At 33.4% G+C, this 16073-nt stretch overlaps 1 protein-coding gene across 2 annotated transcripts; it reads left to right on the top strand.

Annotated features, from left to right (window-relative positions):
* Positions 1–810: 810 nt before the first annotated feature.
* On the top strand, positions 811–15605 carry LOC141844801 (uncharacterized). Of its 2 annotated transcripts, none has more exons than XM_074732803.1 (18): positions 811–2170; positions 2902–2973; positions 3066–3270; positions 3350–3449; positions 8813–8908; positions 9022–9103; positions 9188–9247; positions 9318–9370; positions 9446–9612; positions 11840–12050; positions 12756–12813; positions 12901–12957; positions 13224–13469; positions 14102–14166; positions 14244–14300; positions 14381–14474; positions 14985–15125; positions 15209–15605. In XM_074732803.1, the coding sequence occupies exons 1-18, from the start codon at positions 869–871 to the stop codon at positions 15314–15316; spliced, it is 3174 nt and encodes a 1057-aa protein (XP_074588904.1). In that variant the 5' UTR covers positions 811–868; the 3' UTR covers positions 15317–15605. The 2 variants fall into 2 exon arrangements, with proteins under 2 accessions (XP_074588904.1, XP_074588899.1); XM_074732798.1 differs by having other exon boundaries at positions 3341–3449.
* Positions 15606–16073: the final 468 nt, after the last annotated feature.

The following is a 16073-nucleotide window of genomic DNA, read 5'->3' as shown; positions in this document are numbered from 1 at the left end:
CTGTTTCAATGTTTTTGTCAAAAAAGATGATCGATAATGATTCTTGTTTATGTTACAATTATATTGTAATTATTACAATAATGAACAACAATGCTATGCAAGTCAATGATATTTTTTATTTTAGAGTTGCTATAACAAGTGCGATATTACAATTATATTGTAATTATTATAATGTGTTAAAGTAAGTTATTATTTTTAGTTCAATTTGATTAAAAGTATTATACATATAATATTTTTATATTAAAATTTTCTTTCAACTTGGCCAAAATTATTTAAAACTTGATTAAAATTATCTTAAAATAAGTTTATGTACTACAACTTAAATTTCAAATTCTCAATCATATTTGTCTCTTTCTTATCTATTTTATCTCTTATATATATAAAATATTATTATTTTTTAATTATCATATATACTACCTCCATTATTTTATTCATGATCATTTTTAAATTTTATATTTTAAATCTTAGATAATTAAATTCCATAACATATTGATTTAAATCTAATATCATGTAATTGTAACCTTCAAATTTAGCAACCAATTCAACACCCAATAAATAAATATTACGTCATCTATATGTTAGGAAGTAAAAAAGAACCGGCTTGCCAATTTCGGGCCGAGTAGTCTTCTCCAACGGCCCAAACCAACTCCATGACCGGGCCAAATATAGGAGCAATTTGATCGCAACGTACAACGTTGATCTAGACGTCACGCCCTGATTTGAAACCTATCGGTTTCGGTTTCCATTACCAATTTTTTCTCACCTTCCCTTCCCTTCCCTTCCCCCTTCAAATTCCCGAGAAGCGACGATTTCTGCTTCTCCGAGCCCTAATTATCCCGACGGTTCGCCTCCTGCTCCTCTGCCTCAGATGGCGTTGGCCGGCGGAACCCTCGCCTCTCCTCCGCCTGATTCCGTGGCGAACGGTTGCGGCCCTACCGATCTCGAGGACTCCGTCCTCCGCTCCGGCGTCCGGACGGGCCTCAAGCGGGAGTTCGCCTTCGCTCTCAAGGCGCAGGCTCAGATTTCCCTCTCCCTTGGCCGCACCCGCTCTGGTAATTCCCGGTCCGCCCCCACCGCCGCTGTTTCCCCTCGTGAGAGCAAGCGGATGAAGAAGCAAGCCTCGGATCTGACGCCCGTGGCCTCCTCGCATTCGCTTTCTGATCCTCTGATGGTGGTCGATTCTTCTGCGTCTTCGGATCCGGTTGAAGCGGATGCCAACGCATCGATTGAAGGTAAGACTGCAGACTTGGTGAATGTCGTTCCCATGGAGCAGGCGAGTGCGGAAGGAACTCCCTTGACGAGGGACGGTAAAGTGCAATCTGTGGTCGATGTCCATCCTCCTCCATTGAACTCCATCATCTTGGCTCTGGGATCGTGTTCGAGTAACAAAGCTAAAGGAATTAGGCGTTCTTCTTTGATTGTTCCAGCAGAGTTTGAGGCCAGAGGGAGAATCGATAATACATCAGTATCTCCTCAGAATCTTGATTCATTGGTAGAGTCGGATAATACGCTTGTCGATGGCAGTGGCAAAATATTGGACAATGAGTTCATTGGAAATGGTTGCGTTGATGACTTGGTTATGGTTGATGTCGCTGATGAACTGGAGGCAGAAACTTCCAGAACAGGGAACCATGTAAAAATTACAGGGTCACCAATTAAAGGTGTATCAGAGGAATCAAATATTGTGTCAATTCCGGTATTAATTATGGATGAGGGAGGCTTTCCCGTAGGAAGGTGTGCAGATGGAATAAGCATGGACAATGGTTCATCCAAGAAGACTTTTGTTAGGAGGTTTACAAGGTCGTCTTTGAAGGTGACTTGTACCGAGCATAAAGAGACCTCTGTGGAGTCTCATATTACAATGAATGGTCACTTCAGCCACAAAGATAGCAATAATCATGTTTTGAGTCCCATGAGAAGATTTACAAGGTCAGCTGCTAAGGGGATATCCAGCATCACTAGCACAAGCAGTTCTTCATCAGGATCTGAAGATAGCAAAGGTGTTGCAAATGCTGCAAGTTGTTCTTCGATGTTGACACCCAATAAGAAAATGGAACTAAAGATGTCAAAGAAAATAACATCAACAAAGGTTCCCAGTAACATAAGGGAATTGCTTTCCACTGGTTTTCTTGAGGGATTGCCCGTGAGTTACAATGCTTCCTGCGGTAAGGTAAGTTTTATATTTGGTATTTTAACTAATTAGTCTGTTTGAAGGTTATGTACTGCTATATTTACCCGCAATACCAGTGCATAAATTTCATTGTTTGGAGCATTTTAAGACCTGATTTTTCCTACATTATTGGTATCAGTTAATTAAAAAATATATCATAACCTTATCACTTTTAACAAATCTGAATTTACTTTTCAATTTTATCAAATCTGTCCTAAACCATTTGATTCTCTAACAACTCTATTCCGCCAATAAGTTTGCATCGATTATGGCTTTCATCTACTTTTCGTTGCTTCTCTTCCCTGCAATTGGTCTCCATTGTTGAGAACTAAGTGTCACTTTTCACGTGATAATTAAAAATGAATAAGATACTATTGGATGTAATTTTAAAAAATGTTAAACCTAAGTGTCATTGTTGATATGACAATTGAATTTAATAAAATTTATCATATTTTAAAATATCATGTCGATATTTATTTGTAAATGAGTAATAATTTTAATGGAGGGTTAGAATTGTTAGAGATAGATCTGTTAAAAGTGAAAGGCAGAGATAAAAATTATCAAAAGTGATATTGGTTTTAGCCTTTTTTTTCTAGATGTTCTTGTACTTTTCCCTCTTGTTCTTATGGTAAATTGTGGTTTCCCTAAACTTCATTTTGCAACTATCTTTCTTATATTTCTTTCATCTAGAAGTTTGACAGGGTAATCTGTTTTCTGTATTCTCATTACAGCATGTAGCACTAAGAGGTGTGATCAAGGGCAATGGCATACTGTGCTCTTGTGCTTCTTGTGATGGTTCTATTGTGAGTATTTTATTAGTTTGATTTGGTCATCTCATAGGGTGGCATATAGAACTGAGAAAGATTAATCTTTTCTATTTGTCTTTGTTTATCAGGTTGTTTCAGCATATGTATTTGAACAACATGCTCATAGCACAAAAAAACACCCAGCTAATTTTATTTTCTTGCCAAATGGGAAAAGCCTTCATGATATTGTTAAGGCATGCGCCAGTTCACCTTTGGACATGTTGGAAGCTAGAATCCTAAATGCAATAGGTCAAGTCTGTTCACAGGGTACCTTTACTTGTCAAAAATGCAAAGGTGATTATTCTCTTAGAACTGACATAGTGATTTAGCATTCTTGGTTTCTTAATGATCATTCATATCTTAGGGCCAATAGTTACTCCTGCAAAGTTTGGAAATTTTTGTGATTCATGTTTGGAATCGCAACAACCTCCAAGAACTCCAAGCCCAATACATGGAAGTGGCTACACAAAAAGGTACACTATTTGGAATTGATAAACATCTGTGTTTATTGGACTGACTTTATTTGACATCTATTGAATGTGTGATTTCCTTAAAGTTACATGGAGATGTTACATACTAATTCTCTTATTTTTCTTATGTCAAATCCTTGTTTGGCAATAATGGTGTTAGTTTTCCTTGTTAGGCAATCTGCAATCGTGGTATTAGCTCCTGAGATAAACTTGGCTATTTTTTATGGAATTTTAATATTCATTTTCTTCTATTACTATCAAAGAGAAGGAAGCAATGGAGCATCAGTATGAACTGATCTGTCATTTACCGTTTACTGAATAGAAGTATAAAAATTCAGATGCAAACCCTAAGGGTGTGGTTGGTTTCACATGAACCATGCTTGTTACCCCCATGAATCCAATAACTAGGCATGCAAGAGTATTTTATCTGCTTCATGTGGGGATCAATAACTTAATCAAAAGATCTCTATTTTAGTAAAATGCAATATTGGGAAAATCATACTAAAGTGTTGGTAACTAATAAAAGCATAAACGTAACTTTGATATCCTTCTCGTCACAAGTGTTGATGTTGCTATAGATTCCATACTATATTTTTTCAATTTATTTAGTTTGTTTTTTATTGGACCTAATTATAGTCTTAAAAGCTAGACTTGTTTCATGAGTGTTAGACGTACCGAGTACATAAATGACTTTGATTTGTTAGCATCCTCAATAGCCTCATTGATTAATAATTAAGAATGCAATTGGACAATTATTTTAGTGGTGTCAATAAGTTAAATAGTAAGAATATAGGCACTAATTTTGGATGCAAGTATGCCTGTTTGGATGGGGTCATGCATCAACTTGCTTCAAGTTGGGGATGTCACACCCCATCCCACAATGTGGATAGGGTAGAAAAGTGATGAAAATATAGAACTCAAATGAGGGAATGATGGGACATATTTTTTGTTTGCTCAATTTTTTCTAGTTGGTACACAAAAAATGATATTTAACTATTTAGCTCATACATATATAATTTGACTTTCTTTGAGTTCCCCTTGCTAAAGAAACACGGTGGGGGTAGTACCGCAAAGAAGATTTTACTGTAGGTCAATAGTGGGAAAATTTTCGTCAATCATTCATTTTGCCTCACTTTGCTTCTTATGCCGATGAAGATGGGAAGTTAATTCCCCACTTTGCTCTATTATCATCTTTGGATATGAATAAATATTTTTATAAAAAAGATGAATTTTGTTATGAACTATTTTAAGATACACCTATAGTTATTAATATCTATCTATAAAAAATGGACAAACAGATAGAGCTTATGAGCATCAAAGTTGAAACATGTATCATTTATTTTTCCCCAAAATTTTAATTTACAGTTCTTATATTAATCCTTTTATGACACTATATGGTGTTAAAGTGCCAAGTTTGCATAATTTGTATCAACAGAAATAGTTGAATAAAAATATCATTAATTTTATGTGCATTCTATTACATACATACATACATATATATATAATTGGTTATATTTAAAAATCGCCAATGTTGGTCCTAATCCAGGATGAAAAAGGCTAAGGGTTGCATTAGATTGTCAGCTAGCGTCAAACACAAGCAAATGTTCTATGAATAGATCAATTAAACTATTGCGCTAATATTAGGTTGCTCCCCGAGAGGAATACGTTATAGGATCTGACTGTAACATTTCAGTAAGGATTGCTAAATCTTTATGAGAAATTTGGTATAGTATTACATATGCAAGAGTTTTCACACTATAAGTTGGATAAGTACACATATTATAGGTATATTGATTGTCTTAGATTTAAAACATGGAATATAGAAATACTCATTGGTAAAGCAATAAAGGTAGTGGATATGATGATTAGGAGAAGAATTAATATGTCATGTTTATAAGAGATAAAATGGGTAGGAGAGAAAACAGAGATGATAGAGAACTCATGCTTAAGTTATGGTACACAAGGAGTAGAATAAGAAATGAAATATATATGTTTTGTAGATAGTTCGTTAAAGGATGAAGTAGCAAGAGTAGTTATAAAGAGGATAGGATTGAAACTCTTAAGATAGTGATGACAAAAGAAACTATTAATGTAATTAACATATATGCACCTTAAGTAGATTAGATGAAGATACCAAATATAGATTTTGGAAAGACTTAGATGAGGTAATATAAAAATCCCGTCAAACGAAATTATTTTAATAGGAGAAGATTTAAATGAGTATGTGGGAGTGAGAAATGAAAACTATGATAAAGCACATGGAGTTATTGTCTTGGAACAAGAAATGATGAAGAAAAAATTATATTGGATTTTGTGATAGCATATAAACTTATATTAGTTGAAGAGGAGTCTTAGTGCAACGGTAAAGTTATTGATGTATGACCTTATGGTCATAGGCTTGAGTCATGGAAACAATTTCTTATAATGTAGGATAAGACTGCGTACAATAGACTCAAATATGATATGATCCTTATCCGAGACCCCGTATTGATAGGAGTTTCGTGTGTCAAGCTAGTTTCGTGTATCAAGCTACATTTTATATGAACTTATACTAGCTAATATGTTTTCAAGAAATGAGAAGAACACTTGGTTACGTTAAAAAATGAGAATAATAATTCGCAATTGACTTTTTTATAGTTAGGATGGATAGAAAGATTTATAAAGATTGTAGGTTTATTTTTGGAGAAAACTTAAATACTCAACATAGGTTAGTAGTGTTGCATATGTGCTTTAAACATAGTATCAATAAAAGGAAAACATGCATGACTCTTAGAACCAAATGGGAAAAGTTAAAGGATAGAAACAAAGCATATTTAAGGAGACGGTAGGAGTATAAGTATTAGGAGAAATATATGCCGCCAACTCGAATATGATATAGGATAAAATGATATTAAAGTTGAAAATGATAGTCAAGAGGTACTCGGTGAAATTTTTAATGAACATTTAGGTGACCAATTTATCTTAGGTAATTTCAATAGGGTAGAGGAGAGGAGTATAGAAATTTAAATTTTTATTGTAGAATTTAAATTTCAAAAATAGAACATGCTTTAAATGAGATGCAAAATAAAAAAGTAGTTGGACCGGATAATATTCTGATAGAGGTATGGAAGTGTCTAGGGATGCAAGGTATTGAATGATTTATGAAGTTATTCAACTTGATATTGAAAACAAAAAAAATATCTGATCAATGGAGGGTAATTATTCTAATCCTCCTATATAAAAATAAAGGAGATATATAAAATTGTGCTAATTGTAGAGATATTAAGCTAATGAGTTATACCATTAAACTTTAAGAAAAAATAATGGAAAAAAAGACTAAGAAAGGTGACCACGATGGATTCATACTCAAAAGGTAGACAATAGAAATTATATATCTTTTTAAGCAACTAATTGAAAAATATCGAGAATCGCACCAAGACTTATATATGATATTTGTTTACCTAGAAAATGTTTATGATAGAGTCCTGAGGAAAATTATGTTGAGAATTCTAGAAAAGTATTAGTGTACATTGAAATAATTAAGGATACATATGAGGATGTAATGAGAAGAGCGAAGACTCTGGGTGTATTAATCGAAGCATTTCCTATAAAGCTAGGGTTACATCGAGGTTCAACGTTCAATCAACTCACTAGACGCATCCAAGACACATCACCATGATACATATTATTTGCAGATCATATTGTTTTGGTAAATGAGATATATCAAGGAGTAAACACTAAACTTAAATCTTGACGGGAAACATAAAAGTTTTTAGGTTTAGTAAAGTAAAAAATAGAATATATGGAATTTAAGTTTGACAATATTAGATGTAATAAGATAATTATTAAGATAGGAGATAATGAGATATAATGAGTTATATGTAACTAAGAGTTTTAAGTATTTATGATATTTTTACAAAAGGATGGAGAGGTTGAGAAATGTATTAAATAAAATACAAGCAGGATGATTGAAATGGAGAAGAACAGTAGATTTTTTTATCGTAAAGTACCTTTAAATTTTAAATGAAAGTTGTACAAAATGATAGTTAGATCTATTGTTATATGGAGCTGTATGTTGGCTATGATTCGAGCACAGGAGTAGAAGATGAGAGTCGTAGAGATGAGGATATTAAGGTGAATTTGCATATATACGAGGATAGATTGAATAAGAAATGATAACATTAGAGAGAAAGTTGGAATTGCACCTATTGAGGGAATACTTTGGGAGACATGTTAAGATGGTAGAGACATGTACTTAGACTATCAATAAATGCTCCACTTAGGCGATGTGAAATTATGACAAATAAGCACATTAAATGAAGAAGAGGAAAATCAAAGAAGACTTAGTTAGCATCGATAAAATAAGATAAAATTTATTTAAATATAAATGATGATATAGTAGGGGTTAGAGCCTAATGATGTAGAAGATTCATATAGCCGAGTTCACCTAGTGGGATAATGTTTGGTTGTTGTTGTATGATTGTTATATTTAAAAATTCAGTGGGGTACCTCCACGTAAACTATAGAGGCTATAACCCTCTTAATAATTGTCATTGGTTTGAAGTTTTTAGGAAGATTAATAAGAGTAATTAATTGTTTTCTGTAGGTCTAGTATTCACATTTCTGAATTACACTTTTGTACCTTTCGTTCTTGTTGAATATTTTGTTTCCCCATCATTGTTGAGAAGAATCTTAACTATAGTCTTCTATGAGGATAAGTATTGATTATAGCTGGAAAATAGGCAAAGCCAGTTTTTTTAATGAAATGAAGTAATGTAGATAAGATTTAGATTTTGATGTTCATGAAGAATAGATAAATATGGTTTGTCAGGATTTTAACAAGTTGAATTCCTCTGCTGATCTTTTTGTCCCTATGTTTATGATTTCTAATAGATAAGGATGGTTTTTATTCATTTGCATTTTGAATAATTCTTGTACCATCCTTTGGATTTCACCTAATTGTGGCAACTTCATCTAGCATCTAGTATATGACAATAGATGCCCTCGGGATATATTTGAGTTGGTTACGATGGAGCAGAGTTGCTGAAGTGGGCAAAGGTTTAAATCTTGGCGAAGCCGAGATAATGCCCTCCTTCATCGTGGTCAACTGCATCTTCTTGATTTACCTCCTCACAGTTAGTCGTGGGGCCGATCATGTGGGGTCATTGGGGTGGTGGATTCCACTTTTTTGCTGAAGTAGTACATCACAATAGATGATATTAGGTTTTTGGTTCCAAATTCAAAATATGACAGAATCTACAGCTTGATATGTTTGGAATGACTACTTTATTTGCTCATCTATCTTTTTATTTATTTATTTTTAAAAACTTGTATTTTGTTCTACTTTTAATCTTACTAAATGTGTTTTGTATATATTTTCTGCACAGGTTATCGAAGCCTGTTTCTGTAACAAGTCATACAGACGGCTCATCCAAAAACCTAACATCAAATAAAAAGACTAGCCTTGGGAGATTAACTAGAAAGTATCTCAGACATTTCCCTTAGTTTTCCCATATCTTAGCTAGAATTACTCTACTCCACCTTTTCTTTGCCTTGCCTCTAATTTTGTTTTTTTTTCATCATTACCTTCTGCAAGGGATATTGGCCTGCACAAGTTGGTCTTTATGACTGATATTTTGCCAGAGGGTACTGAAGTAGGCTACTATGTTCGTGGAAAGGTTGTTCTAATAAGATAGTGGATTGATTCTCATTTGAAAAATATGTTTTTGTTTTACTAACAACGATTTTATAATTATTTTCAGCGGCTTCTTGAGGGCTACATAAAAGATTCTGGAATATGTTGTCAATGCTGCAATTCTGTGGTAATGTGTACCTCATGCTGTTTTTTTGCTAACAGAAATCAGAATTTAATTTTCTGTAAACCAAATACAGGTTAGCCCTTCACAATTTGAAGCTCATGCTGGTCAAGCATTGAGGCGCAAACCGTAAGTGGAAATATTTCAGCTCTTTGTAATGATTGAATCACCACACTTATCTATCCATTGTGCTACGATTTCCAGTTACAACTACATTTACACTTCCAATGGAGTTTCCCTGCATGAGTTATCAGTTTCACTAGCAAAAGACCGAAAAACGATAGCTAGCGACAGTGATGATCTTTGCAGCATATGCGCTGATGGTGGAAATCTAATACTTTGTGATCTTTGCCCTAGAGCATTCCACAAAGGTTTTCCCTCTCTTTCTCAATTATCAATCATGGTATCTTGTATTATGATAGCATGCACATATGTATGCATTGGTTTCAATCTTGTTAACTCGTATAACTATATTTATGATCTTTTTCAGAATTTGTAGAATTGTAATTCAATAAATAATCTTTCTCATCCTGCTATATGTTTCATTAAAAGTTTATTTATTGATTTCTCCACCTTTACCAACTGTAGCATTCTATAAAGCTTTTAATTTCATCTGTTTTGGTGTGCATATTGCACATTGCTTTCCATAGGAAGAAATGGTCTCTCAAACATAGGACACAAGTTTGGGAATAGGATTGTGTTCATGGACAATGGTGGAATTGGAACCAACCTCTGCTGGACAAGTTTGGGAATAGGATTGTCTGTGAGACCTTTGCTGATCTGTTAACCATTGCGCCAACTAATGCAGGAGAGATGAAGAGGGCTTGTTTATTATAAGAAGACAACTCTCTAATCTTTCTACAACTTGTTTGGGATGCACATGGAAGTGATACACTTTCCCCATACACCTTCAAGCAACTGTCCACCATACAACACATCAAACAACTCCTACTAATAAGGTTTCACAGTGACCAACTATGCCAGCACAGATCTAACAATATAAACTACATGACACAAAATAAACTACATCATACGCTGAAACTATCACACTACTTCCATACTTCATTTGTCTTTTTTGTTGTGTGTAGATATTTTGTCCCTTGTTTATTGCTACTGATTCAGTTGCTGTCAGGAACTGATGCCCCAACATCCTTACCGACACACATATAATGGCTTTTAGTTCTGATTCCAGCATCTTTGGTAAAATCAAGTCTGTTGCAAAAATATGCTTTGTGAATTATAGGTGGTCATAGATCTGACAATGCTTCAGATGTGTTTATGATTTTATCTGTTGCCTTGGTATATGGATTTATATGTACATCCCTTGTAGTTTATCACTTGATTGATATTTCATGTACTCCCTTTTTCCCCAATCAATATCCACTAATCATCAAATGACTTATTCATGATCATATTATCAATTTAATTTTTTTTATTTTTATCCTTCGTTCTTAAACAATCATATCTATCTAATATGTGTTTTAATTTGATATAAAGTATATAGATTAAATCATTTGTTGCAACAAAGTGATGATTTTTGAGGAAAAATTTGTGTGTGTGTGTGTGTGTGTGAGAGAGAGAGAGAGAGAGAGAGAGAGAGGTTTCATGGAATACTAGGAGTGTACATATAGTTAGTTGGCCCTAAAGTTTAACTGATCTGCCACAGTTTGATTGATCTGTGCAATTTTTGCATTATTAGTTTCTATGTTCTCGTTAACCGACCTGTTTCCTAAATTTTATTCAACTGTCTTCTTAACAAGGCAAGGCTCAATCAAACTTCATTTATAGAATTCTATTGATTGACCTATCACATATCCAATGACAGATCAGTAGAACTACCAATTAAGGCTGATTGCCACTTTCCTTTCCTATTCTTTCCTTTATTTACACTCTTTCCCTATCCATCTATTCTCCCTCCTCTATCTGAGCTGTCCTTTTATTCTCTAACTCATTTCCCCTTCTCTTTTTGCTTCAGTCATGGATAATAGAATTTCTGTAACATTTTTGCGACATCAGGTTAGGTCATATTATTCATTTTACTTTTTCTTCAACATAGAATCAGCAAAAATCAATCAATTGAATTTTTATGAATTTCAAATTTGTACATTTTTTAATAAAGTTAATTTTGGAAAAACTTGATTACTTTTGGAAGTAGTATTTAATAGGGCACATTTTGTATCAGGATCAGATAATACCATAAATTAGTTTCTAAATTTAATGTGGTTTATATCTCAACTACAATTCTGACATATGAACCCCATAATTGGTACTCCTTTGGTAAATTGCTTGTCTTCTCGTTTATACAGACTAAGTTGACTATTACAGCATCAAACTACATATAGAAATTGTTGTAGTTCTATTAATTCCATTTCAGTTTTGTGGAAGAGTAGTTTAACTTTTTTCCAGTGTAGCATTTAACATTTTTTGTTATTTACCCAAGAACTTAATGCTTTCAAGTAGTCCTGTTCCATTATTTGCTTCTATGTTGCTCTTCTTGAATATCCATGCTCTATCAAAATATGAGAATCTCTTTCTCTTCAGTAATTGGGTGGTATTATCTTTCCAAGTGTTCATGACATCTAATTGTATCTGTTGCAGAATGTATTGGCTTGTCCAATGTTCCAAAAGGGGATTGGCACTGTCGATATTGTCAAAATCTTCATCAACGGGAGAAATGTTTGTCGAGCAATATGAATGCAATTGCTGCTGGGAGAGTTGCTGGTGTGGATCCCATTGAGCAGATTTTTAAACGGTGTATCCGGATTGTAACAACAACACTGACTGATGACAGTTCATGTTCACTGTGCAGGTTATTACTTTGACGTTGTTCCTGACCTCTTGATAGGGAATATTTTCAAATATTGTTTGTTGCATAATTCAGATAAAGAACTGGCTAAACAATAAATTTCCAATTTGATTGCATTCCCTTTGAGGTTTTGACCTGTAATTTTTTTCATTTTTATTTTGTTATATTTTTATAATTTTTAACTTTGAGTATATTCAAATTAAATTCTTATTAAAGACTGCATTAGCTAGTAATACATTAGGTTGCTTTGGTTTTCTAAGATTTTTCATAGTTTTTAAAAATATTCAGCTATAAATATTTGCATTTCACTTTTGATGAGCTTTGGATTCGGGTTTTATGTTTTAACTTGATTTGATTTGATAAGAACCCAACTCTTGTGGTTCCAAGTGAAGTTAGGGTTGGGCAAAGTGCTATTTTTTTCTATCACATACAGAATCAGAACAACGCTCTGTAGGCAATTGAATATTTTAAATTAATTTTCTTTCCTAAATCTTGTAAGTGGAAGGTACCCAATGAATTTTGTGGTTTTCTTAAGCATTATCTTTGCAGATTAACATTGTTCATAATCTTTATTTATTCTGATGCTTTGTTGCAAAGCTGCTTTTTTGGTCAATTTATATATAGTGTGACTTCAAATTCAGTTTGCATTTTAGAGTTGGGACACTAAATGCTTCTTAAATTATTTCTGATGGTCGTAAATCCATTCAGGTGCCATGATTTTAGTAGAGGAGGATTTAATGACCGCACTGTCATCATCTGTGACCAGGTACATTTCAGTTGTATCATGCCCACAAAAGTTTGATTTTTTTCATCTGTCATTGAAAAAACTCACTTGGTTTGTCATTGGATTCAGTGCGAGAGGGAATACCATGTTGGATGTTTGAGAGATCATAAAATGGCTGATTTAAAGGTACTTCCATATGTACCACTCTTAAATTCTCTTTCCGATAAACATATAAATTAAAATTGTGTGATTAGCCTCAAGATTCCTAGATACCCATTCTATTTAACTAGAATGTATGTGCTAAGTAGGAAGAATAGAATTGCCTAGATATCTGCTCAATTTAACTAGAATGTATGTGCCTGGTAGGAAGAATAGAACTTTGTTTGGTCAATTTGTGCCTTTGCACTATATGATGGATACATTTTTGGACTTGATTATCGCTTTAATTTCAGGAACTGCCTCTAGGAGAGTGGTTCTGCAGCACTGATTGCATCCGAATGCGAAGTGCATTGGAGGAATATCTACATCGTGGAGCAGAGTTGCTTCCTTCTTCAAATATTGACATTATAAAGAGGAAATGTGACATTAGAGGTTTAGACAAAAATTTAGACACTGACATAAGATGGAGACTTTTAAGTGGAAGAGCACTTGAAGCAGACAGTAAACTTCTCCTTTCAAGGGCAGTTACTATTTTCCACGTAAGTGACGTTGCACTATTTAAATATTTAAGCGACGTTACACTATTAAATATTGACAAATGTCTGTTATATACAATTCCTCTCACATTGTTTTGCTACTTGTAAACTATTTTGATTCTATAAATCTCAATACATGGTGTTCAAAATCTGTAGTAGTATGAGTATGTAAAAGTAAAAAATAATCTGTATCAATTGGTAGGACTAGAATCAACAAAAGTAGGAAAAAATATAAAAATTAAGTAAATTGATTTATTCTCTAATGTGACAAACAGTGTTAAAAAATGATGCATATTAACTGTCAACTATCAGTATTATAGAATAATGTATTTGACATACCAAGTAATTTCTATTGATCAAAATAATTGACTAAAATATAAGTAATCATATTATCACAGTATTAATAATCAAAATGAAACTCCTCCATTGCCAGCTTGTTAAATAATAAAATAAATAATATGGCATACAATTATTCATATATTATAAAAACTGATAGCATATTATTAATGATACTAATATGATATTTAAAGATATGAATACTAATCTGTTTAATACATAATTTAAATAACATGATTAATATAAGTTAAAGTTGCTGAATTGCTGGTGAGTAATTCTTTCTTAATATTTATTTACAGGAATCATTTGATCCTATTGTTGAAGCATCGACTGGAAAGGATCTTATTCCATCAATGGTTTATGGGTGAGAGCAACGTCTTCTGTTTTCCATTATTCGGAATTGCATTTTTTAACATTCTGATTTTCTGTTTGTTCTGGCAGGCGGAGTGTGAAGGGCCAAGATTTTGCAGGGATGTATTGTCCAGTACTGATAGTTGGGTACGTTTTCACAAGCAGGCATCACTTATTCATTCCTCAGTAACTTTACAATTTTGTTTTAAGCGTGCCCAATATTGCAGTTCATGTGTGGTATCTGCTGGATTACTACGATTTTTGGGGAGGGATGTTGCTGAACTTCCATTAGTTGCAACAAGTAGAGAACATCAGAGCCAGGTGTGTTCTTGTTTCTATGTTCAGATTGCTTATCTCTTGATTAACTTTAGTGTTGCAAACGAATAAAAATGCTCTTGAGTGCTTGGAGCTTCACCTTGTAAAAGAGTTCATTCGAGCTTACATCATTCCTAACAACAATTCTGAGGTTTACTTTTGGATTGAAATTTCTAAATCAAGCCCCTTTAGACATCATAATTTGCTTCGCTCTAACTTAAATTCTGTATTGTTATATCTAATTTTGATAAGATCATGAACATGTGACTGATAAACATTTTAAGGCCTGACGTTGGGTAAACATTTTAGTTAACTAAACAAGGTGAGCATAGCTCAAGCTTAGCACAATTTGTTGAGCTAGTCCTAAGCAAGTTGAATCTCATATCTGCTTAGCTCCTCTTTTGCTTATTTTTTTTTCTTGTTTGCTCGACTTGATCTTGTAATTCTTGTATGGTTGACTTATTTCTCCATCATTAAAATGATTCCCTCTAAATAGTTAATCCGTTGTTTCTGTAGGGTTATTTCCAATCTTTGTTTTCATGTATTGAGAGCTTTTTAGCCTCTCTTGGCGTGAGGCGTATAGTATTACCTGCAGCTGAGGAAGCAGAATCTATTTGGACTAACAAATTCGGTTTCACAAAGATTAGCACAGATCAGGTTGGCATTTATCTAACAATTTTCAATTTTGAGTGATGGAATGGTTTCAATGATGCATATAATTAAACATGCATTTCTTGCAGCTGGAGGCATATCTACAGGGTGCCCATGCCACATCCTTTCATGGAACAACAATGCTATGCAAGTCGATTTCTGTTTCAATGTTTCTGTCACAAGGCGATAAAAGATGATAACGATTTGTGTTCATGTTACTTCTTTCGTTGTCAGTTGGAGGAGCCTTTTTTAGTAGTGCTTTTCAGTTGGCGCGTAAATATTAGAGGGTATGTTTTGTAAACCAAAGAACTCATCCTCAAAAGCAATTCTTGGCTAAATTTTTGGTAGTTCTTTTTTGGTTAGCACGTAACGTAATGTATATGCCTATGTACACAACAACAGTAAGAGCTCAATCCTCAAGCAATTCTGGGTTCGATTTTTTCCTTCTATTTGTGTATAAAAAATGTGGCAGAATTTTGTTGTTAACGAGTCTAGCTCATTTTATTTCTAGCTTAATCTAGCATTTCTGCGCATTCTATTTTGTGTTTTCTGTGCAGATTCGAAGGGGTTTAATGGACAAACATTTAAAGATGGGTATGTGCTCATTTCTTTAAAGAAACAAGAAATGTTTCATGTATCTGTTTACCTAAAGAAAATTGGTTGTTTTGTACTGTATCATAACTGATTTTACTTATTTTTTTTAGTACTGCAATAGGACGACAGCCAATCGGAGAAGGGTTACAACATTGTCATACGTGTGAACGACAAAGAATTTGAAAGTTTCGAAAAAGATTTTAAAAATAGAAAAACAATTTTTAAAAGTCATTTTGAAAGATAGTAAAATGTTTTAAAAGGCATTTTGAAAAGTTAGAAAAATTTTAAAAGTTTTTTTAAGAGATAGAAGAAATTTTGATAGAAAAATTTAAAAGATTGAAAAAGATTTTTTTAAAGTAA

This window comes from Curcuma longa, chromosome 1 (genome assembly GCF_044706935.1).
Source record: "Curcuma longa cultivar G26 ecotype Majalengka, Jawa Barat chromosome 1, ITB_CL_G26_1.1, whole genome shotgun sequence".
NCBI lineage: Eukaryota > Viridiplantae > Streptophyta > Magnoliopsida > Zingiberales > Zingiberaceae > Curcuma > Curcuma longa.
This window is presented reverse-complemented; position numbering and strand designations above follow the sequence as displayed.